The sequence below is a fragment of the Geotrypetes seraphini genome, chromosome 2, assembly GCF_902459505.1.
Source record: "Geotrypetes seraphini chromosome 2, aGeoSer1.1, whole genome shotgun sequence".
Classification (NCBI taxonomy): domain Eukaryota; kingdom Metazoa; phylum Chordata; class Amphibia; order Gymnophiona; family Dermophiidae; genus Geotrypetes; species Geotrypetes seraphini.
In genome coordinates, this window is record NC_047085.1 from 452,186,121 (window position 1) to 452,210,091 (window position 23,971).

At 41.4% G+C, this 23,971-nt stretch overlaps 1 protein-coding gene across 4 annotated transcripts in view; it reads right to left on the reverse strand.

Moving 5' to 3' along the window:
- Positions 1–23,971, reverse strand: part of PARD3 (par-3 family cell polarity regulator) — a 1,241,096-nt gene that overhangs the window by 397,790 nt on the left and 819,335 nt on the right. For all 4 annotated transcript variants that reach the window (XM_033931514.1, XM_033931513.1, XM_033931516.1 and 1 more), the window contains one exon: positions 21,879–22,107. In XM_033931514.1, the coding sequence (XP_033787405.1) occupies positions 21,879–22,107 (229 nt within the window). The remainder of the gene's footprint in view (positions 1–21,878; positions 22,108–23,971) is intronic.

A 23,971-nucleotide genomic window follows, 5' to 3' on the forward strand; every position in this document is an offset into this window, starting at 1 on the left:
CTGCTCTTCAAGTTGGAGCCTGAACTTCTTCAAGCTAAGTGATTCTTTGAACTCACATTTTAGTGAGCTCTCTTTGGCCGTCCTGATATTTATCCGATATGTCTTATTTGTTATGTGTTTGTCTGTTTATGTGTGTTTATAGTCTCATGTGTTTTTAACTTTGTTGAAATGTTGATAATATGAATAAGATGAATAAAATATGTATATATTCTTTGTGAAGCAGTTTGTTTAGTACTGCACTAACTTTGTATTGCTTTTGATTGAATGTATATCTGTGCAGGGGATTCTTTTTCTGAGTGCATAGACTATAATGGACATGTTAGCATTTAGCGCGCGCTAAAACGGCTATCGAGACTTAGTAAAAGGACCCCAATATGTCATAATCTACTATAACAAATGCTGCCGTAAGCTCAAATTGCAGCAAAATAGCAGAAATCCTAAACACAAACAATTTTATCTCAGAAATTAAAGATGCTAAAACTGATTCAGTAGAGTGGAAAGGTCTGAAACTAAACCTGTAGAGGATGTAAGCAATCAAATTTATCCAGAAAATTAGACAATAACTCTGCAATAAAATATTCTGTTAATTTGGCAACTAATGGTTTGCTCGCCACATGTCTATAATTAGAAAGAAGATTCCTTTTCAGTAATTTATTTTTTAGAAAGTGGTATTGGAACAATTTCACCCAGCGAAGTTGGGAATTGGTCAGCTAGGAAGAGATTGTTTTTGATCTGGATCAAACATTAAAAATAAAGGACAACTGTTTAGTAGATAATATGATGTTAATGATTTCTTTAAAAAAAAAAAAAAAAAGAGCTAATTTTACTAGTTGTAATAAATGGAAATGATGGCCAATGTCTATCTGCTGGGACAGACAAAAACAAGACAGTTTGCAAACTGCTTCCAAATCAGGAGGTATAGACTCTCTGATTTCATCAATCTTATCCCAAAAAATACTATGCTAGCTCCTCTGTGGAAGGAGGAAACATCTGCATATCATAATGATTTGGAGAGAGATTGATCTTGGAATGCAGCAATTTTAATAATTTCCTCTGAGCTGTTTGCGTTCAATCTGTAAGGAGCAATAATTTATTTTAGTCGACTGAATGTCTATCTTAAAATTTTTTAATGATAATTTCTATTGCCTTTTAGCTTCATCAGAATGAGATTTCCTCCAAACATGTTCAAAAACATGCAGTCAGGATCATTCAAAAGATGAATATTATTTTCCGGCACATTAATACATCTGCAAGGATAACATTTAGCCCCGGGGGTGAGAACTTCCTCCCAATTTATACATACATCAGGAAACATCATCACCTCTGTATTCGTAAAAAATGTAGCTTGCTGGTTGCAGAAATAAAAATACTTGACTAAGTACTTGTCTTGGGCAAAAATTAAGGTCACCAGAGACTAGAAGCTCAATAGATTCTCCCCAGAGGGTTATGATCATCACAGGCTATATCTCCCATTATGTTCCCTGCTTTCTGACCTCAAGGAAGATAATACATTTTATAAAAGGAAGTTTAGTAATATGAGGGGGTGCTGAAATGTTCTCAGCCCAACCAAGAAGGGAATGATGTAGAGCCATGAAACTTACAAATTATTCCACATATTCACCTCTAAGTTTAACATACTTGGCACATTATTTCTGAAATTTCTGTAACCTTTCCAAAAAATACTCTGATGTCTGGTCACTAAAATAACTGTTCCACTGCAGCAACCATCTCTGAATCACTTGAAAATTGTTGCCCATCCATCGTTTTGCCAGCCTTGTGAGCAGGTGCATTGTCCTTTCCGCAGCTTCCCTCTTCTTTTTTCTTTCAATGCTTACTTTAATCAGCACAGCAAGTTACAGTAGTATTCTGCATTAACTGTTTGACCCCTTGGAAGATAGTCCGTTATTACAACACCTTCCTGATCCCATAACACTGTGGCCATAATCTTTCCTACTGACTTTTGGATCTTGAATTTCCTTGGCCTTGGAGAACCTGAGTGCCGCCATTGCATGGACTGTTAAGTTTTGTCTCAGGACCATAGTAGTATGTTTCATCAATAGTAACTAGTCATTCCAAAAAGTTGGCACCAGCTTGCTGAAAATGTTGCAAAAAATGTTGTAAACTTGGAAGTATCCACTTGATGATGTTGCTCATCAGCATTCAAATATTTGGACAACCACTTGGCTGACAGCTTCTGCATACTCAGCTTCTCAAGGATTATACACCCAACAAATTCCATGGATATCTGCAGTGTCTCAGCAACTGTTTTAGCTAATATTCATAGATCTGCCAAAATCAGGTCATGGACATAGTCAACAATTTCAGGAGTTGACACCATTTGAGGCCCCCACATCTTGCTCCATCTTCTGTTTCAAAATGCTAAAAATTTGCATACAACTTCTTCACTGTGAAGCATTATGGGCATTTGTCACTCAATGTTTGAAGCATACATTCATGGATTTCCTTTGGAGTTTTATTCTGCAGGAATAGGAACTTCATGATGGCTCGGAGTTCCACACTTGAAAATGCCACACTTTTCGTTGACATGGTTCAGATTCTGCAAATTGGTACTTTGTAAGATAAAATAATACTCTTTTCAACTACAGTGGGAAAATCGACTACTACAATGCCCTTTTTAAAGGAATTGCACAGAATGAAATAAGACGGCTTCAAATAATACAAAATACTTCCATTAAACTAATAACAAAGACAAAAAAAATTTGATCATGTAACACCACTTCTCAAGAACGCTCACTGGCTTCCAGTATCCCATAGAATAACATATAAACTAAGCCTACTCACTTTTAAAGCAATGGTTTTTAAAACACCTGCATTTATTTTTAAAACACTAATCCCTTACTCCACAAAGAGAATATTGCGATCAAACGAACAGCATTTATTAACAATTCTATCTCTCAAGATCATTAATACTAGAAGACAATTTATTTTCTCTGTCACTGCTCCACAAATTTGGAATTCCCTGCCAATTTACTTAAGAAAAGAACATGATATCGATAAATTCAAGATTAATTTAAAAACATTCCTTTTTAAAGATGCTTTTGATTAACAAGTTTTTCCCTTGAATTCAATAATGCTGTTTTCAACCATTCATTTGAACTCCCATCCTTATGTTTTTCCCGACCTTCTTTTCTATTACATGTTGTAGTTCATATCCCCTTTTCCTCTTTACTCATGTTTGTTAAGTTCGTATATAGTTCATTTTATTTTAATGGTTATATATGAATTAATGTTTTATTTTTAATTTTAAAATTGTAATTTTATTTTAAAATTGTAATTTAAATATTTTCTTTTATGTATGTACATCGCTTTGAAGCAAGATTAAGCGATTAATCAAAAATTTTAATAAACTTGAAACTTGAAATTGGTTGGGCTGAGAACTTTTCGTCACCCCTTGTAAGTAGTAGTGGAAAATTCACAGAGTTCTCTATTTCCCTATGGATGTTCACCCTGTCCTAAATCAAGCAGCCTGCATCTGGATAACCTTCTGGAAAAGTTTATCCACTTTCTGAAACTGACTTGGACTCATGTACACTTCTCCCTCGTCATTCGCGGGGGATATGGGCAGAGCCGGACCGTGAATGCCGAAAAGCCGCAATTATCCGGCTCTGACCCACCCCCACCTCCCTGCCGCCTTCCCGGCCTTACCTGGTGGTCTAGAGGGCTTTCGGGGCAGGAGCGATCTTCCTACGCTCCTGCCCCATGCAGATCACCATCAGGAAATGGCTGTAGGGAGTTCCCGACGTAGTCTCGAGAGACTACGGGAACTCTCAGCAGCCATTTCCTCATGGCGATCTGCATGGGGCAGGAGCGTAGGAAGATCGCTCCTGCCCCGAAAACCCTTTAGACCACCAGGTAAGGCTGGGAAGGCGGCAGGGAGGAAAAAAAGATGGATTTTTTTAACATTAAGACTGTTTTTTTTTATTTTCCCCCTCCCCAGAAAAAAATCACGATTATATGAAACCGCGAGTGCAGGAACCGTGAATGGGGAGGGGGAAGTGTACCTGGGAATTAGCAATGCTCTGTTTAACATATGATATGAAATAACAGACTTGGTATATAGATGTAGCCTCAGTCCACACAAAGTACCATCTTCAGGAATCCTTCAGGATAAACAAGAAATTTAGAAGCTCAATTATGCCTATGGACTTGGTGGAAATCTGGTTATGCAATCCAAACAGGAACTCCTGTATAAAGCAACACTCGAGTTCCTGTTTGAATTGCATAACCAGGTTTCCTCCGAGTTCTTGTGCATAATTGATCTTCTAAATTACTTGTTTCTCCCGCCGGGTGTATTGGACCCCTGAGGAAGGCACTTTGGTTGCTGAAACACTAGCTGTGTTGGGTCCCTCTGGGTTTTCTTTTGACTTTTGTGAATAAAAGTTGATGTGAAACCTTATCGGCAGAGTCGAGACATCTTTCTGTCCCTTCTTTTTTCTCTCATTGGATTTCTCATTGGGACTGTTTCTTGCATTTTTCCTGTGTCCCAGTCCAACAGCATCCATGATGATTACCACAGATATTCAAGATAACTAGCACACCAATGTTGAAGACTTCAATATCACCATCAGAAGTGTGTTTTTGGTTTTTTTTTTACTAAAAATTTGTAGCTACCACAGGATTTTACCATAGGGAAACTGCAAATTTAACATGGGGGCATTTCCACCATTTATTTATTGTAAGTTGTGCATTAACATTAAGCTTAGCATGCAATATTTGTCTCATTACTTAATGATATTTGCATTTGACCATGGGGATGCTGTTCTACTGGTATCTCTTGACCTTTCTGTGGCCTTTGATTTTGTCAGTCCTCCTTCTTTCATGACTCATCTCTGGGTAGCTTTGGTACTGTCCTCTGTCGGTTTACCTCTTTTCTGTCTAACCACACATGTACAGTTGTTACCTCATATTTATAAATTGGCCCCCCAATCTTTTCCTTCTAGAGCCCCTCAGGTCTCAGTTCTTTTGCTTTTACTTTTAAACATATTTTTCAGTCCACTGGTCACCCTCATTCAGGACTCTACACGATGTTCTATCTGTGCAGATGACATTCTTTTAGTATTAACTCTTAATTCTTATGCACCAGATCTCGCTGTTCTACAGTCCTTTTGAATTCAATTGATTGATGCATTATTTCAATTGCTTGGTGCTTAACCCCTTCAAATTCCTAGTCCTTTGGATCACCCTCTGTTCTCCTACCCTTCAGGGTTCCCCGTTGTAATAGGTAGAGTTCCTGAAATATTTATGTGGATACAAAACTTTCATTAAGTTCCTTTCATTATGCACCATCCATTCATTGCATCCATGATAAATCTTGTGCCATTCTTCTTTATTCCTTTGTATCACCCAAACTGGATTATGGCAAACATCTTTTTTTTTTTCTGGTCTTCCTTCCTTCCTCCCTTTTGGAACCCACAAACAAACACACACACATACCCCAATGTGTTCAAAACATCTCATCTTCTAACCCATACACATTGCTTTGACCATGTTACTCCTGTCCTGAAACAACACCATTTGGCTTCAGATTCCTTTTAGGATTAAGCATAGGATACAGGCTTTATAGTCCAGTGTCTCTCCTCTCTTGGTTCCATATTGTCCTCCTTACACCCTTAGTCCATTGTTAACATCTGGAATCTATCAAACATTTGGTTCTCTTTTTTTTATCGCACCCTTGCTTTGGAATTCTTTCCCTCCTGAACTCAAAGCAGAGCTTTCCCATCTCCAATTTTGGTCATCTTGGAAGACAAATTTATTCTCTAGCCTTCCTTGAAAATAGCTAATTCAGTCAAGGTGGCCAGGCAATGGCACGGTTACTACTATAAGTATTAATATATATTTTTTTTTAAATTTCTTGTCCTATCATTACACTGCAGTTCTTTTCCTCCTTTATAAATGTTCATTTTATTGAGATTGTAAATTCTTTTGATTTTATCTTGAAAGGCGATTCATCAAGTAAAGAATAAGCAAACAACAATTCCTGCTCCTAGTTAATTCAGCAGCCTTTAGCATCTCCTATTTAGGTGGCATCAAGTGGTCCATTGTTAACTCTGTATTAGGCAGTTAAGAGTACAGTAAGTGCAGCATGTTACCTGCCAAATGCCTTCCACATCCACTCTACACCAAAAGCACTACACCACTCCACACCAGATGCACTAAAGTCAGCGATCGTCGCTAAACTGGTTTTGACCGGTTTAGTGACAATCGGATTTGCCGACCCAATGCACAAAACAGCTTACCTTGCGGTTTTCTGCACAAACGCTCATTCTCTGATCTGGCCATGCAAATAAGGTCATTAATACTGAAATGCCATGTAAAGTAGCCAAGCAATTGATGTTCTAACATCGCTTCGCAACATACAACAAAAGTGATCGCTTTTAGCGATCCAGATAAAGGGACTGGTCAAGACCAGTTGCTTACCTGTCTTACTAATAGTTCAGCCCTAAAATTAATATATTTATAACATTTACCATACCTTTTTTTTAATGGGCACAGATGCTGTGCATGTCTTACACACACACACAACATCTGTCCCATTAAAAAAAAAATAAATGGTGGGTTCGGATGGGGATTATGATGATCCTCCACTCAAATCATTTGCATGCAAACTTGTTTGAGAATCAATTGTTCTGCAAACTTGTTTGAGCATCAATTGCTCTTTTGGAATCAGCCAAAAATCGGACCGCAGTGGACCCACACAGTCTTACGACCCTGTTTAGTGCATCTTGGCCTCAATGCCCAGTTTACCATACCCTAATTGTAAATATACTGCAGAGACTTTTGGAGTAGCTCTGCACTAACAGTTAACATGGTGTAAACTGGATGTAAAGTGCTTATCACCAACACTCTTATCATAGTCCCTGGACTAAGCATCACTGCTACCATGCTGCGTGAGCCACACACAACTTCCTAAATAACAAACTTCCCAGCAGTAGCCAGCCTGAAAGTAAGACAAGTAATACAAGTTAAGCAGAACCTGATTTACTAGGCAGGGGGGTCTGGGGCACCTTCCTGAAAACTCCTGTCCAGTGGGCTCATTCTGAGTTGGGAGGCACTCCGGAAAGCTCCAAATAGACAAGTAGGTACAGAGAGTATGTGGGAGGAAGAGACCCCAAAACATAAAAAGCAGTCCCAACAGAAATCTATCAGGCCAGAGTAACTTCAAAGATTATGAAAGAAGCTATTACCTAGTCAACATCTCGAATCTTGAGCAGTTCTTTTGATTTGTTTCATACTGATACAATATATATATATATATATTTATAATTCTTTATTCATTTTCACAAATTACATTAAGTTAATATTTTCATTCACAGTAACAACAAATACATCACTTATAAACAATCATTGGTACATTACATAGATTCTTATCCCTATCCCTCGCCCATCCCCCCCAACCATATACTCCATTATTGTATGATATATGTAATAATAAAATACCCCCCTCCCTACCTCATAAACTGATAAACATAAGGGAAATACTTTTACTTAATCCTGACAATATTTTGTTAATGGTTTCCATACATCCTGAAATTTCTTAAAATATCCCTTTTGTAACGCAGTAAATCTTTCCATTTTATAGATATGGCATAAAGAATTCCACCAAAAATTATAATTTAATCTTCTCCAGTCTTTCCAATTATATGTGATTTGTTGAATGGCAACCCCTGTCATTATTAGTAATAATTTATTGTTATATATATTTTTTTTAAAGAGACTTTCTTTCAAAGACTACTACTGCTACTATTAATTATTTCTAGAGCAGTGCCAGATATGTGCAGCGCTGTACAGGGTCACAAAGGAAACAATCCCTGCTCAAATGAGCTTACAATCTAAACAATCAAGACAGACAAACAGGATGCCAGGGTAGGGGTTACATTTAGGGGGGAGGATTAAACTGCTGGCTAGGGTGGTGAGCAGAGGGGAGTAGGGTTATGAGTTGAAGGCTGCCTCAAAAAGGTGGGTTTTCAGCCTACTTTTGAACAAGGGAAGGGAAGAGGCACGGTGGATGGACTCAGGCAGTTTATTCCAGGCATACAGGGCGGTGAGATGAAAGGAACAAAGTCTGGAATTGCTCCCCCATTGCTCTCCCACCCTACTATATACCTCATTCTCACAGGTCTTCTATGGCTAAACTGATATACGGTAAACATAAATATGATCGTGTCACATCTTTACTGAGATCCCTTCACTGGCTTCCTGTTTACTGGAGGATCCAATTTAAATATGCAACTGTGCTTTTCAAAATCCTATATGGTATTTTTTTCTCCTTTGGTTCCTGTCTCATTTAATTCACAAGAAATCTCTAATTCTAGGAGCTCTCATAAATATAAACTTGGCTTTTCCCCTGTTAAAGGAATAAAAACTATGACCAATTTTTGTCGATCATTTTCATAAAAGTTTGGAATGACCTTCCTTCTATAATTAGAGTTCTCTCTCATCTACCCACTTTTTGTAAAGTACTGAAGACATATTTATTTCAGAAATTTACTAATAATCCTTCTTTTTCAAATAATCCATCATAAAAGATAAAATTCTGGCCTAAAAGATATAGGGCTTGATTCACTCAGCAAATCGATCACGTACCGATCGGTTTGCGAGCCCTTTGTGACCAGATTTCCCTCCGACCCGATTCACTAAACCGTGTACCGATCCGGTTCTGATCCATGCTTACAAATGAGGGAAACGGCATGCAAAGTAGGCAGGGAAGCGATTCACTAAACAAAAATCTTGAACACCGACTGGGCTGGCATAAGAAGCAACTGCCGGGGACCAGTCGCTCACCTCCTTTCCAACTGTCCTGCCAGCCCTGCAGCCCTGAAATAAACCCACTCTCTGCCTCTGCTCTCTGCCTCCCCTGGCTCTCCAGCTCTCTGCTCCTGCTTCTCTGCTCCCTGCCCCCATCTCCTGCTCTCAGCCCCTGACTTTCCAGCTCTGTCTCCCCGCCCTGCTCAGCCCTGATCTCCTGCCCTGTTCAGCCCCGGCTTGCCTGCCCTTCCCCCGCAGTGTGAGCCTGTGGTTTTAACCCGCACGTTTAAAGTGGATTAAAACCATGGGCTCGCGAAGTAGAAAAACAGTCAAAAAAAATTTTTAAAAACAAAATTTTTAAAAAACAGTCAGCTAGTGAAAAAAAAGTAAAAAAACTCTGCCGGGTATGAAGGGCCAGCGCATGCGCAGACCATCTACAGTCAAGGAAGATGGTCTGCATATGCTCAAGGATCGCTCTCCAGTGATCCGGGCGGCTGGTGGGGGGCGTTCCAACGATCTTCCCCATTTGCATGCTGGCCTCTAGTGAATTCGTCAGCCTGCAGGCAATCGCGCACGGAGTGGCAGGTTAGTGAATCTAGCCCATAGTTTCTGTTCTAATCTCCTGTATAATTTTATTAATATTTTGTTAACCGAGTCAAGCCCTCCTATTGGGAGGAATCGGTATTAAAAAAAAAAAAAAATCAAAGATTCGATTAAGTAATCCTCCATTGCTGATTCCCCATCGCTGATAACTTTTCTAATTGAAGCCAGATGAGCTATAAAACCAGGGCCTCAAGTCAGCCAGCACCATATTAAAAGCAGCAACGGGGCAGGAGCAACAAGAAATTGCTTCTGTCCTTACATGACTCCGGGAATTACACAGCAACTTTTTAATAGAAAATAATTTGCTCTGAAGTATGTTAACTATGAACTGATCTCTTATTGTATTTAGGAACTTAATTTATATGCTACAGTCAAGTCATTTTTATAAGAAGCACTAAATGCCAGAATGGTATAAATTTTTCTTGATGAACATTAATGTAGAATCTCTGCCTAGTGACCTCTGAACAACTTGTCATTTTTATTGTCCACTGCTGCTCTGTAAGGAATGATATGCAAACTAATCGTATAATATAATTCAAAGAATACAAAACAACTGTCAAGAAACATTCACACTGTATCTCTAACATATTCCTTTACAGAATAAGGAATTTAACACGTAATAAATTAATCTGAAGTTCTATTTGCATCCTTCCATGGCAGGCTCATTATTAGTGAACCTTTACAATGCTACCGCTAATTCTTTTTCTAAGTTAAATTTAAATAATGCATTGTTGTGTTCTTCACATGGAAAAAAATACTACACCTTAAAAATTCTTTGTCTGAAAAATATAGTGTGCAATTCACAGCTGGGATTTTTTTTTTCTCTCCCTCTCTAATGTGTGAGTGAGTGTTTCAAGGGAGAAATAGACAGAAATAAATGTCAACAAAAAAAAGAATTTAAATTATTGAACTAAGTGGTTACATTTCTTGACTAGGTTTCAGAAACCTATTCAAGAAATGTATTGTTAGTCCTCTATAAAGGTGTCACCTTATTTATTATTATTTTTTTGTTGACCTTTATTTCTCTGCATAGAATCACATTTTTATTTCTGGGGAAGGAATAGAGAAACCATAGAGTTGATCTTTCAAAATTGTGTGAAAGCTGCTTAAAATTGTTAACATATTTTCAGATTCCTTTTCTGAACAGTATGACTAATAAACCAGGAGCATAGCCAGAAACCAGTTTGGGGTAGGCCTGGACCCAAGTCAGGCAGGCAGATATCTTCCTCTCCTGCCTGGGAAATCCAGCTCCCGCTCCGGCACTCAGGTGTCCCAAGCTGCCTCTATCCAGCCCAGGTGATTTGACCCCTCCCTCTCCCAACACTCCAGTGTCTCAAGCCTGCCACTGCATACATTTTTGAGAGCTGATTTTCTCTAGTAACACATAGCATGACTGTAACATGTTGCCTGCACTGGCCCCACGGCCTTCTGTCTGGTATACTGCTTCAACAAATGCTTCACAACCCTCATCTCCAATTCCCCCCCTATCAAATGTTCAGGAAGTCAATCAAAACCTACCTTTTTGACAAATTCCTCTAATTTCTCCACCCTTCTTCCCTGCCTCCTCCTCTGACCTCGACTTACCTCCAGACTCATCACCGCTATATGTAACACCGCTGTATGTAACCTACAGCAAATGTAACAACTCTGCAAATGTAACCTAGCTGTAAAAATAACTTCACCGTAAATGTATCGTCAAAAATGTAAATGTAGCATCACCGAAAATGTAACTTCGCTGTAAATGTACAGTCTCTTCATCTGTTAACTGCATAGAACTTCCATGGTAATGCGGTATACAAGAATAAAGTTATTATTATTATTATTATTATACTCCGCCTATATGGAACAAGAAGCTGTGTCAGAAGGAAAGCTGTGGGGCAAAGGCGAGTAGTATGTATTAGCCAGCAAAGATTGATTCTTTAAAGGGCGTGGCAGGAGATATTTTAAGAGTTTCTAGCTGTTAGGACTTAGGGATCTCCACCAGCTATATGTAGATGTTTTGCTATTGGGTGGGTCTGAAGACAACATGGGTGGGACTGTAATAAACTTAACACCCTACTTAGAGTATATTTCAAAACAGACTACACAAACACACAGAAACGTTTGGTCTATCCATGCCAACTACTAAGCTTTACAATTCCTTTCTCTCCCTCCATGCTTTCTTGGATTCAGATATAGTCCTTATCTCTACCATTTCCACTGGGAAAGTTTAATGTATTAAGCATTCTATCCATGAAAAACTTCTTAAATTACTCCTGAGTCTACCTCCTTTCACCCTCATCCTATGCCCCTTGTTCTAGAAGAGCTTCCTTTCAATCATATTTCTCTTCTCCTGCCTTCCTTTCAAAGTATATACATTTAAAACTTTAAGTCTCCATATGTTTTATGATAAAGACTTTGACCTCTAGCATATCAAGGATGGGGTGGTGGGGTCAGTCTGCCCCGGGTGCAGGTAGTAGAAGTGGTCATAAGGCCATGGTCCACATGTGCTTGGCCATCAGCTTTGCTGGCTCCTGCCCCCTCTGATGTCAATTTCCTGTTCCAGGATAGGACAATTTCCTGTACCACTCCATGCACACCCCCCCCCACACACACACACACCTGCCTGGAGGGGGGTGCTCCAGTTGGAGGAGGTAGTGCTTCACTCTGGGTGGCAACCAAGCCAGGTATGCCACTGCTTCTATTTTTGTGAATGCTCTCTGGATGAACTCCACCCTGGTTTGTTTCTGCTGGCCATTCCTCTCATTATGCACCTAAGAATCTTCTGGTTTTTACCAGTGTCTTCTTTCTACCTATTTGCTCACCTTCATCTCATCAGATACAATCACCTACCCCCAATCCTTTGTTCTTTCATGTGTAGAATTATCTCGTCCTATACTATACTGCTCCCTTGAGGTTGTGCATCAATTCTTAGACCAATAGTTCTCAAACTTATCCTGGGGACCACACCAGCTGGGATTTCATAATATCCCTAATGAATATGCATGAGATAAATTTGCATGTAATGGAGGTGATATGCATGCAAATCTGTCTCATGCAAATTCATTAAGGATATCCTGAAAACTTGACTGGTTAGTGGTTCCTCAGGGCAGGTTTGAGAACCATTGTGCAGACCGTTGTACAACCTTTGCTAGAACCCTCCTCATATTATTCATGCCTTACCCAATAGCCCTTCTATAATATCATTTGCAAAAATGTTGAAAAGATTCTGAACAAGGACCAATCCCTGTGGCAAATCACTGAAAATGCCCCTATCTTCAAAGTGAACTCCATATCCCACTTTTGTCACCTCCTAACTAACCAGTGTCTAACTCAGTCACTTTAGGGCTCTTAACTAGAGCAGTGTTTCTCAACTCAGTCCTGGAGGACCCCCTTGCCAGTCAGGTTTTCAGGATATTCACAATGAATATGCATGAAAGGAATTTGCATAAAATGGAGGCAGTGTATGCAAATCAAGTTTATGCATATTCATTGTGAATATCCTGAAAATCTGACTGGCAAGGGGGTCACCAGGACTGTTGAGAAACACTGAACTAGAGTACTCAGTTTATTTGTATCACCTAGGTGGAACTCTGTTAATGGCCTTGTTGAAATCCAAATATACACACACAAAAAAAGGAGACAGGATGCTATGAATTATTTAAAAAGGGATAGTTAACAAGTCTAAGAATTTTATAATGCCTCTGTATCGCTCCATGGTGTGGCCTCACCTGGAGTATTACGTTCAATTCTGGTCTCCTTATCTCATTATACAGCGGCAGTGGCGTACCTAGGGTATGTGGCACCCGGGGCCCATCATTTTTTGACACCCCCCCCCCCCCCTCATGTAAAATTTTTTTTTTTTTTTTTGCAATAACCATGAAATGGAATAAATGGTCAGAATAGAAACAGGCAGTGAAAATTTTCTTTTTTTTTTTTTTTCCAAAGTATTTTTATTGAGAATGGCAAAAGGTCCAGACAAGCAACCATGGTCTGTACAGAAACTTATACATTATCAAAAAGAACACAGAATGAGAGTAACAGCAACAACAAGCATGAACAAGCCTCTCCCAAGAGAAAATTGCCAATGAGAGGCATAGCAATACACAACAAAAGGCCAAAACTTGGGGCAAGCAAACAAATCCCACCCCAGAACCCACAAGAATAATAAGCCGGACTAGACCCTCAGCCATATTTTATAATGAAAAAAACCCCCACAAGCAACAACACCCAGACCGCTCACCAGACACACCAATCCGCACAACAAGCACCCAAGAAACACCCAGCCACCACCCAGACAAAACTACCAGACACACCTACCCCACCAAGCCCAGACCCAACCCCCCCTCCCCAGAGAGTGCAAGCGCAAAGTGGACCGTGAAAAGGGCAGCTGCAGAAGTGGAAAGCCCCAGATAAGTAGGTTAGCTAAAGAAAGCCCACAGATAGAAGAAATCAGGATAACAGAAGTTCCAACAAATGCTCCCACAGAAAATTTTCTTTTATTGAACCTCATTTATGTAACCATTATTCCAAACATAACATAACATAAATTATGTCTGAATTGTCATGACATCAGAAGTACATATGGAGTAGTTGCAGGTGATGCTTGGGACAGTTCTGATTATGTTAGTTTGGTTTTATGTGTTTTTTTTAATAGAAGGGTTTTTATTTCTTTTTTTAAGGTTTTGTAGTTTGTGGTCGAGGTCAATAGGTTGTAGAGTTGGGGGTCAAGTGTTGCAGCTCGAATGGCTAGGAGGTTGTCGAACAGTTTTTTTCTTTTGACGTTTTTGGTTGGAGGGTGTGTGAATGGTGCGTGAGTTCTCCTATGTCTGTTTGAAGTGGATTGAATTATTTAGCTGAAGAAATTAGTTACCCCCCCCATTCCACACACATTAATTCTCTTCCATTTTTGTTCCCATTATAAAAAAACACTGATAAGTTCCCAGGAAAAAAATACATTAAAATAAGAAGTGAAAACAAAGGCCCCTACAGATGAGAACATAACATAAGAATAGCCTAACTGGGTCACACCAATGGTCCATCATGCCCAGTAGCCCATTCTCATGGTAGCCAATAGTGCTGCCCGATTCAGAGAAAAATATTTCATTTGATCCGATTCACCCTGTTGAATCGATTTTTCGATTAGATTCACTGTTAATGACACCGCTTTTTAAGTTTAAACAAAGTATAACAATAAATTTCACAACAACAATAAATTTCACAAAGTACTTAAAAAAAAAAAAATCACATTTTTCCATTAAAGCAGTTCTGGAGACATTTGCTTGAACAGTCTTTTTTCCCAGTCCATAAGCAAGCAATATGAAAAAGATTTCCTTAATTATCTACTCAAACATTTTTGCTATTTACTTTCATTGTACCTATACTATTATTCAGTAGAAAAAATGGACTTAACTGTGCAGGAAATGAATCTCCTCATACACCCACCATATAGTGCAAAAATGTGCAAAGGTCTGTTTTTTTCTTTCGATCACTACATAGCCTAATGCCACACAAGCAGCGCTGTTACAAACATATTCTGAAGGTCAATGCTAAGGTTGACAAAGTTTCCTTCCTTGGACCAGAAGGAGATACTGACAAACCACTGGAAGAGATTCTAAAACAACTACCCAGAAATAACACCCAAAGACCCACTCAGTGTGTGAACCAGTTGAGTGGAGTGGACTAACTGGGGGTGGAAATGGGCCCAGAGTTTGCTCAGCAGAATTTCCCAGACTACCTCTTCCTCTCAACACACTGACATGCTACCACCACCACCAACACTAGGAACACCTCACCGAGTATGCCAGCAATGCTTATAAACTTTATAAAACACATTATTATATTTTCTTATAAAGCATATATTTTAACTGAACTCAGCCTTGCCATTCACAAAAATAGAAAAGTTCCCATTTCAAGCTGTCTCATGTACACTTTTCAAATCTAACATATTGTAATCACAAAACAGAAAATAAAATTATTTTTCCTACCTTTTGTTCTCTGATCAATATTCAAATCTTGTTGGTCCCAGGCTCTTGTTGTCTTGCTTGCCAGGGTCTCCTTTCTCCGTGCTAACCATCCGTCTGCCATCTCTGTTCTCCCCTTCCGTTTCCCTTCCCTCTCCCGGAGATCTGGCATCTTTCCTTTTTTTTGTCTCCATCCACAGATTCACCTTTTCTCAACTCCCCACCACCCCAGGATCCACCATCTCTCCCTTTCTGTTCCCAACTATCCTCCTATCCAGTATCTCTATCCCCCCTCCACACCATCCCCTGTTTCCAAGTTCTCTCCCTTTCTGTTCCTTCCCTCCCTAAATCCCATTATGCACCATCTCTCTCCCACTCCTCTGTTTTTAGACCCATTATTTCTAACCCCCAAAGTCTGGCATATGCATGTATCTTTGAACCCCCCCTTCCCTCTCTCCCTCTGTGTACTTTTACACCAGGACCCCCCTCCCCCGAAGGTCTGTCCCCCCTCCGAAGGGCTACACCCCACCCCTGAAGACCTGCACCCCCCGAAGGACTTTACCTCCCACCCGAAGGTCTGTCCCCCTCTGAAGGCCTAAACCCCACCCCTGAAGGACTGCACCCCCCCCCCGAAGGCCTGCACTCCCTTGAAGGTCTGCACCCCCCCGAAGGCCTGTCCCCCCCTTGAAGGCCTGTCCCACCCCCTTGTAGGCCTGTCCCCCCTTTAAGGCCTGCCTGCCTGCCTTTCCCCCCCCTTGAAGGCCTGTCTCCCCCTTGAAGGCCTGCACCCCCCTTGAAGGCCTGCACCCCCCTTGAAGGCCTGCACCCCCCCTTGAAGGCCTGTCCCCCCCCTTGTAGGCCTGTCCCCCCCCTTGTAGGCCTGTCCCCCCCCCTTGTAGGCCTGTCCCCCCCTTGAAGGCCTGCCTGCCTTTCCCCCCTTGAAGGCCTGCACCCCCCCTGAAGGCCTGCACCCCCCCTTGAAGGCCTGCACCCCCCCTTGAAGGCCTGTCCCCCCCTTGTAGGCCTGTCCCCCCCTTGAAGGCCTGCCTGCCTTTCCCCCCTTGAAGGCCTGCACCCCCCTTGAAGGCCTGCACCCCCCCTTGAAGGCCTGCACCCCCCCTTGAAGGCCTGTCCCCCCCCCTTGTAGGCCTGTCCCCCCCTTGTAGGCCTGTCCCCCCCCCCTTGTAGGCCTGTCCCCCCCCTTGAAGGCCTGCCTGCCTTTCCCCCCTTGAAGGCCTGCACCCCCTTGAAGGTCTGCACCCCCCCAAAGGCCTACACCCCCCCCCGAAGGTCTGCACCCCCCTGAAGGCCTGCCTGCCCCCCTTGAAGGCCTGCACCCCTTGAATGTCTGCACCCCCCCCCCCGAAGGCCTGTCCCCCCTTGAAGGCCTGCCTGCCTGCCTGTCACCCCCTCCCCCTTGAAAGCCTGCTTGCCTGCCCGCCCGCCCCACCCTGAAGGCCTGATGCCCCGACCCACCCCGAAGGACCGCTCGCCCCCCTGGCCTCCCCGCACCACCTATGAACAGCCGCAGCAGGATCGCGAAGTCAGCGTCGGGTACCAGCCCTAAGGGGGTGTTCCCGGCCTTGCCGTTCAGTCCCCCGCCACCCCCGAAGGACCGCTCGCCCCCCTGGCCTCCCCGCACCACCTATGAACAGCCGCAGCAGGATCGCGAAGTCAGCGTCAGCGATCCCTGCTGCTTCCTGCGCCACGGTCCCGCCCCTCCTCTGACGTCAGAGGAGGGGCGGGATCGCGTCGTAGGAAGCAGCGCAGGGATGCTGACGCTGACTTCGCGATCCTGCTGCGGCTGTTCATAGGTGGTGCGGGGAGGCCAGGGGGGCGAGCGGTCCTTCGGGGGTGGCGGGGGACTGAACGGCAAGGCCGGGAACACCCCCTTAGGGCTGGTACCCGGGGCGGCCCGCCCCCCCCCCGCCCCCCCCTAGGTACGCCACTGTACAGCGGCACTAGAAAAGGTTCAAAGAAGAGCGACCAAGAGGATAAAGAGGATGGACTCCTCTTGTATGAGGAAAGACTAAAATGGTTAGGGCTCTTCAACTTGGAAAAGAGAAGGCTGAGGGGAGATATGATTGAAGTCTACAAAATCCTGAGTGGAGTAGAACGGGTACAATTGGATCGATTTTTCACTCCATCAAAAATTACCAAGAAACACTCGATGAAGTTACAGGGAAATACTTTTAAAACCAATAGAAGGAAATTTTTTTTCACTTAGAGAATAGTTAAGCTCTGGAGGTTGTGGCAAGAACGGATAGCATAGCTGGTTTTAAGAAAGGTTTGGACAACTTCCTGGAGGAAAAGCCCATAGACTGTTATTGAGAAAGACATGGGCGAAGTCACTGCTTGCCCTGGATCGGTAGCAAGGAATGTTGCTACTCTTTGGGTTTTTGTCAGGTACTGGTGATCTGGATTGGCCACCGTGAGGATGGGCTACTTGGCTTAATGGACGATTGGTCTGACCCAGTAAGGCTATTCTCATGTTCTTAATAGATCATAGCCCAGCATAAATTTGTTCCAGTGATGATCCTCTGTGTCACATTTCAGTGACTGTCACTAAATCCAAGTCAGCTTTTTCCATTACATCCTCTAGATCCACAACTTAATTTCTCATACTATGGGCATTAAAGAACACAGTTTTCCAGAAGTTACCCTTTTTATAACTTCTATACCAATGTTTAATAATATTTTACCCACTTGAGGGCTTTGTTCACCCATCCCCAATGATCCTAGTTTGAAGCCCTCCTCATTAGGCTAGCCAGACTGCTGCACCATATATACATTACATCATTCCTTTGATAGGTGGACTATTTCTGTGGACTGTGGTTATTATAATTTGATAGCATTCAAAAAGCTGCAAGCCTGGCTATCTTAAGGAAACAGAACCAAATCAGGTGCTGCTCACCAGTTTTTGAAAAATCAACCCATGGTCCAGGAAGCCAAAATGCTCTCAAAGACACCCATCCATGCAACTATGCATTCATCTCCAAAATACAAGTTTCTCTGCCTTGGCTTCCCTCGACAGCAAGGATTGAGAAGTTCAAGTTTAAGTTTAATTAATTTTAATATACTGACCATCGACGTGCATCTGGCCGATTTACAATGGTAAACATGAAAGGTTAAAATAAATTTTTGTAGGGGGGGGAAATGTGAACATTAAATAGACAAATTACAAATACGAACATGAGCTTGAGGGTAAAAGGGAAGGGGAAAGTTAATAATTACATCATTAAAAGCAAATTAATGCAGCCCAGATGGGGATTACTGCGTCGCATTCTTGCCCGAAATGCAATCAGGCTCACGCATCTTTGAGTCACATGTTTTGGGCCTGCCCCACAATCCAACAGTTTTGGAGACATCTTGGCCTATATATCACATCGCTTTGGGGAAGGCGATGGCTTCCGCAACCGAGGGCGTTATTTGGATTTTATAATATAGCCTCGCCCAAACCCAGGGGAATGTCAGCATTTATCTCCAGAGCCTTTTTAATGGGAAAAAAAGCAATCCTCACCAACTGGCTCTCCCGTGATCCCCCCATCATATGCACAATGCAGATCCCTAATGATAGTGCATGCAACACTGGAGAGATGCATGGTGGGAGACTTGACTCTTGGCCCGGGTCGCAAATTTTGTCAGGTGTGGGAGCACTTCTGGCAGGACCTCACACCGCGTGTTCGCAGTAGACTTTTGAATCTTTAAGATTTTATTCCCACTCTCAGCTGTTGGACCGGCCATGGATTCTTGGGGAGGGGAGGGAGGGGGGATGGGAGGGGGGATGGGAGGGGAACTGATTATATTGTTGAAAATGTTATTTCCTGAATGGTACTACTGTTTGTATTTGCTTCTTACTGCTGGAATAATAAAAATAATTTAAACATAAAAGCAAATTAATTAAAGGGAAGAGGGGGGAGGATAAAACACCAGGAATGGAGATCGCTTCTTAAAAGCGGTTCGTGTTTATTTTGCTAGCTATTGGAAAGGAAATATTTAGACGCTATGTATGCATACACCTATTTCCCCTTTCTCCCAGAGCTACAGTTATTTTGCCAAAATGGATTTGCACTATTGAATAATAGTAAGCTTGAAGAGCCTAGGCAAGATCTTTGTGGCATCTTGGACCTTACCATTAGGTAGAAAACACTCCTCCTGGGTTATCAGTGGATCCTGTAACATTAACATTTTTGAACTCCTGTTCCTGGAATGTCTCTGCTTTCTCCACTTTCAGGACTGCATATCAGTTCTAGGAGTGGGGGTACCAGTTTTCTAGGCTCTGGATATCTGTGTCCAGCTCTCATCTTACCTGGCCTCAAGAAGCATTACACTGATATATTTTCTCATTGTCACAGATGATTCTTAGCCTCGCCACCTTAATTTTCACTGAAACAGCCCCCTCATCCTGATGGTGTCAAAAGTTTTTCAGCCATATTTCTATGTTTATGCATCTAAGGTCTATTTTGTTACCTATTGTAGAATTACCTCAAAAATTTATTATTGTTAACGAAGACCAACATACACATTGTTTTGGGGTTTGTTTGTTTTTACAGTTAACCAAAAATCAATCCATTTTTTCTTTCCCCCCCAAAAAAAATCTCTCAAGTCTGACCAAGTTTCCAAGTTCCAAGCTTATTAAAGAATTTACTACCCCACCTATCAACAGTTATGTCTAAGCGGCTTACAGTTTATAAATAGAAATGAATTTCTAAGTAGACAAGATGGTGATAGTAAGGGAGGCAAGGAGGAAATACAATGTCAAATTGTCTGACCCTAATTGTTAAGTCAATCTATATAACACAATGGAACAGTGGAGTAGGTGGGAGGATCTAATATCTTAGCAATACACTGATTTTAAACAGTAGCAACAGTCCCTCTCTTTAAAGACTCACATTTATGAACTTCTAGGCTTAAAAGTTAGAGAAAACAAAAATTCATATAGCAAATAAAATCAAATCAAAGGCTTTCTAAGAAAATACCCTTCTATAAAGAGCTACAAAAATAACCCTGCTACTTAATCAATAATATAACACACAATTCTTCCTGTTTCTTGAAGATCTCAGCCAGAAAATCACCTTAGATATGAAACCCTCTACGAATGGTACAGCTCTCTAGGCTTTCGCATAACAATCAAACAATTTAATTAAGAACACTAACACTTCAGCAGCAGTGTGACTTCAAATGCATTAATTGCTTTCCCCTCTCTTTGAATCTCTGGAATTAAAAACTAAAGCAACAAAACCCCCTATTGGAAACAAAAGACTTTCTAACAAATAAATATATCCTCCTGCAAAAAGCTACTAAAATAACCCACTAAGGGCCCCCTTTTATAAAGCCATGGTAGCAGGTTCTGGCACAGCAAATGCAATGCAGTTACAGAAACTGAATGGGCTGCGTCACATTTGCTACGTGGGAATCGCTACTGGGGCTTTGTAAAAGGGCCCTATATTAACTATCAATATAAAAGGTATAACAAAAGATCTCAGTTTAAAAAAAATCTCAAACACGGTACATGTAAAACCCCGAAAATTACCTTATACTGACATGAGCTATAATACAGGTGGCCAAGTCACCCAATGGCTTCCTAACCAAAATGTGAACATTACTAAGCAGAAGGAAGGTGTGCATCATTTAAAAGACAGCATTATTCAACAGATTTATCTCCTAATCAGTTACCAGTTCTAAACGATTAACTCCATGCTGATAACTTGATATGTGTACAGCACTAACTGTATTGTATCGTATTGTATTTTACTAATTGTAATCTGTAATTCACTGACTGTACTGTACCATCCTCGCCATTTGTATTCTGTAATTCGCTGACGGACCAGATCTCTTCACTGTGAACCGCCTAGAAGTCGTAAGATTATGGCGGTATAGAAGAAATAAAGTTATTATTATTATTAAAAGTAGACAAAAAAGGCTAGAAAAAAATGATTTTATATATAATATCTTTCATTTTGGTATATTTGATTTTTCTACTATTCTTTGTTTAGATTTTGGCTAGGAACATATATTTTGCTTATTTTTTGTACTCCCTTTTATAAAATCATCAAAACCACATACTGTATATGGATCCCAAGATGCAGCTAAAATTTAGCACAACATAACTTTACAATTCAGCTTGCTCCTGAAAAACCTACGTGTTTCTTTATCCTGTGGACTGTGGTTACTGTAATCTATTAGCATTCAAAAAGCTACAGATCTAGGGCTCCTTTTACGAATGGGCATTAGGGCCTTAACGCACAGAATAGCACGCGCTAAAATGCTGCAGCCGGTAGTTTTTCAGCTAGCGCTATAACGCGCGCTAATCCGGTGCGTGTGCTAAAAACGCTAACGCACCTTCGTATAAGGAGCCCCTAGATATCTTAAGGAAACAGACCCGAATCAGGTACTATTACAAGCGAAAGCAATGATTCTAACAGGAATATGTAAGCAAAGGTTAGGGTTAAGCAAGACATTCTAATTTTCAGTGTCTGTCTTAACCACTGTACACAGTCCTGCTAGAACCATTGCTTTTGCTTGCAGCAGCAGCACCTCTTAGGATATAAGTAAAACCCCGCTTACCTGAACATGTCTCCCAAACCTTTCAGCATTCCCCCTTTCTTTGCCTTGTTTTTCTCTCTCTCTTTATCTCGCTCTTTTTTCTTTTCTTTGCCAGCCTTCTCCTTTCGCCTGTCTGTTTTCTCTTGGCTTGATCCATTGACATGTCTCTCCAGGGAATGGGATGGCTGATCACTAGCAGTAGACACAGACTCCCTGCCTGATCGGGAACTCTCTTCTGTGTCTTCTTCCACTGAAAGAAAGACGATTGAATAGAAATAAATTGGATGTTTGGGAAGGATTATTACAACAACATGCAGAATATAATGTTGCGAAAATGTCAGGGAGGTCACCAGAAAGCAGCAGCTGGTGCCCCCTAAAGTTCTCCTCCCTGGCCCTCCTTCCATGGCATAGTCTTACAATGAAGTATCATCAAACATGTCTGTGGCTAGGATCTGAAAGGGGGCCAGGTGATACGTGGCTTGATCTTCTTTCTTCTATTCCTCAAGTGCTCCCTCTCCCTACCTGTATTGACAGTTCTGCTAAATATCATTCACAATAATCTAATCTAATCTAAGGCTTGACTTTATATACCGAGTAATCATTCTAAGAAAGCTCGACTCGGTTTACAATAGTTATCCTAACAAATAGAAAACCATAATGACCATTATGAATACTCTCATTACACAATGAATGAACTCTTTATACAAAGTGGTTTTTTAACAGATAGAGATTACTATAAAGTCCATGGAATATCAACAAAATAAAATGATTCCTACTGTGGTCACAGCCATCTCCTGCAATCCATGGCCAAGAAAGAGCAGCATAATTAATAGGTCACCACAGAAAAACCAAGTTGCTTAAAACTCACCAGCAGGTATTTTGGTTGAAACTCCTAACTTTTCTCTGCAAAACTATGCTGCAAGGCTATTAGCTTTCTTTTATTAATTTAATTCATTTTCTATCCCATTTTCTCCAAGGAGCTCAGAACAGGTTACAGGTTAAAAATACATAAACTACAGCTAACAGGTTACAATATGACAATTACAGTACAATTTTACAATACATGGTTGTGTCCTAATTCTATACATAGTAGGGGCCTAATGCCAATAAACATAAAATAGAGTTCAGAGGTTAAAGTTTGGCATAGTAATTCTCAACAGTGTAAGTTTTTCAATACAAGTTTTTATCCTAACTAGACACATGTTAGGGAGGGGCATAATCGAAAGGGACGTCTAAGTCCGTTTACGTCCATCTCGCAAGTCGTCCAAAGTTAAAAAGAGCCTAAGACACATTTTCGAAAGATACGGCCAACTTTTTTTTACTTTCGAAAATTGTCTAATTATACGTCCTGCCGATCTGATCGTCCAAGCCACTAAATCGTCCATCTTTATACCACATTTCCGTCCAAAATGCCTAGAACAAGCTCTGTTGGACATGGGAGGGATCTGCAAAGTAATGGACTGCACACCCAGACATGCCACCTAAATAGTGGGGTACCTTACAGGGCACTGTTGTGAACTTCACAAAAAGGGTGCCATGGCTTCTCCTCACTACAGCTCCCTTATAGGTGACGGTGAGCCCCCCAAACCACCTCCAGAATCCCCTAGACCCACTTATCTTACCACCCTAATAGCCCTTATGGCTGCAGGAGCCACTTATATGCCAGTAAAAAAGGGTTTTGGGGTGTATAGGGGAGTGCACATGTTTCATTATCAATGCAGTGATTACAGGGGCTTATGGGCATGGGTCCTCCTCTCCATGAGTCCCTAACCCACCCCCAAGATGACTTAAGCTGCCTCTGGGCTGGATGATTAGGCTTTCCTATACCAAGCGGCCAGGTGATGATGGTCTGGAGGTTGAATTTTAAAGTTCTGAATAAAATTTTTATGGGGTGGGGGGGAGTTGGTGATCACTGGGGTAGTGTTTGGGGGTCTGTGTTATGTGTTTGCAGTGCTTATCTGGTGAGTTTAGGTGCGTTTTTGTGACTTAGACCATGTTTTACATGGTCCAACTTCCTTCTAAGATCTGTTGTTAAACTTTCGGTTATACATGCTGTACAACTAAATTTAAGCCGGCCCACGTCCCGCCCATCTCCCGCCCTCAACACGCCTCCT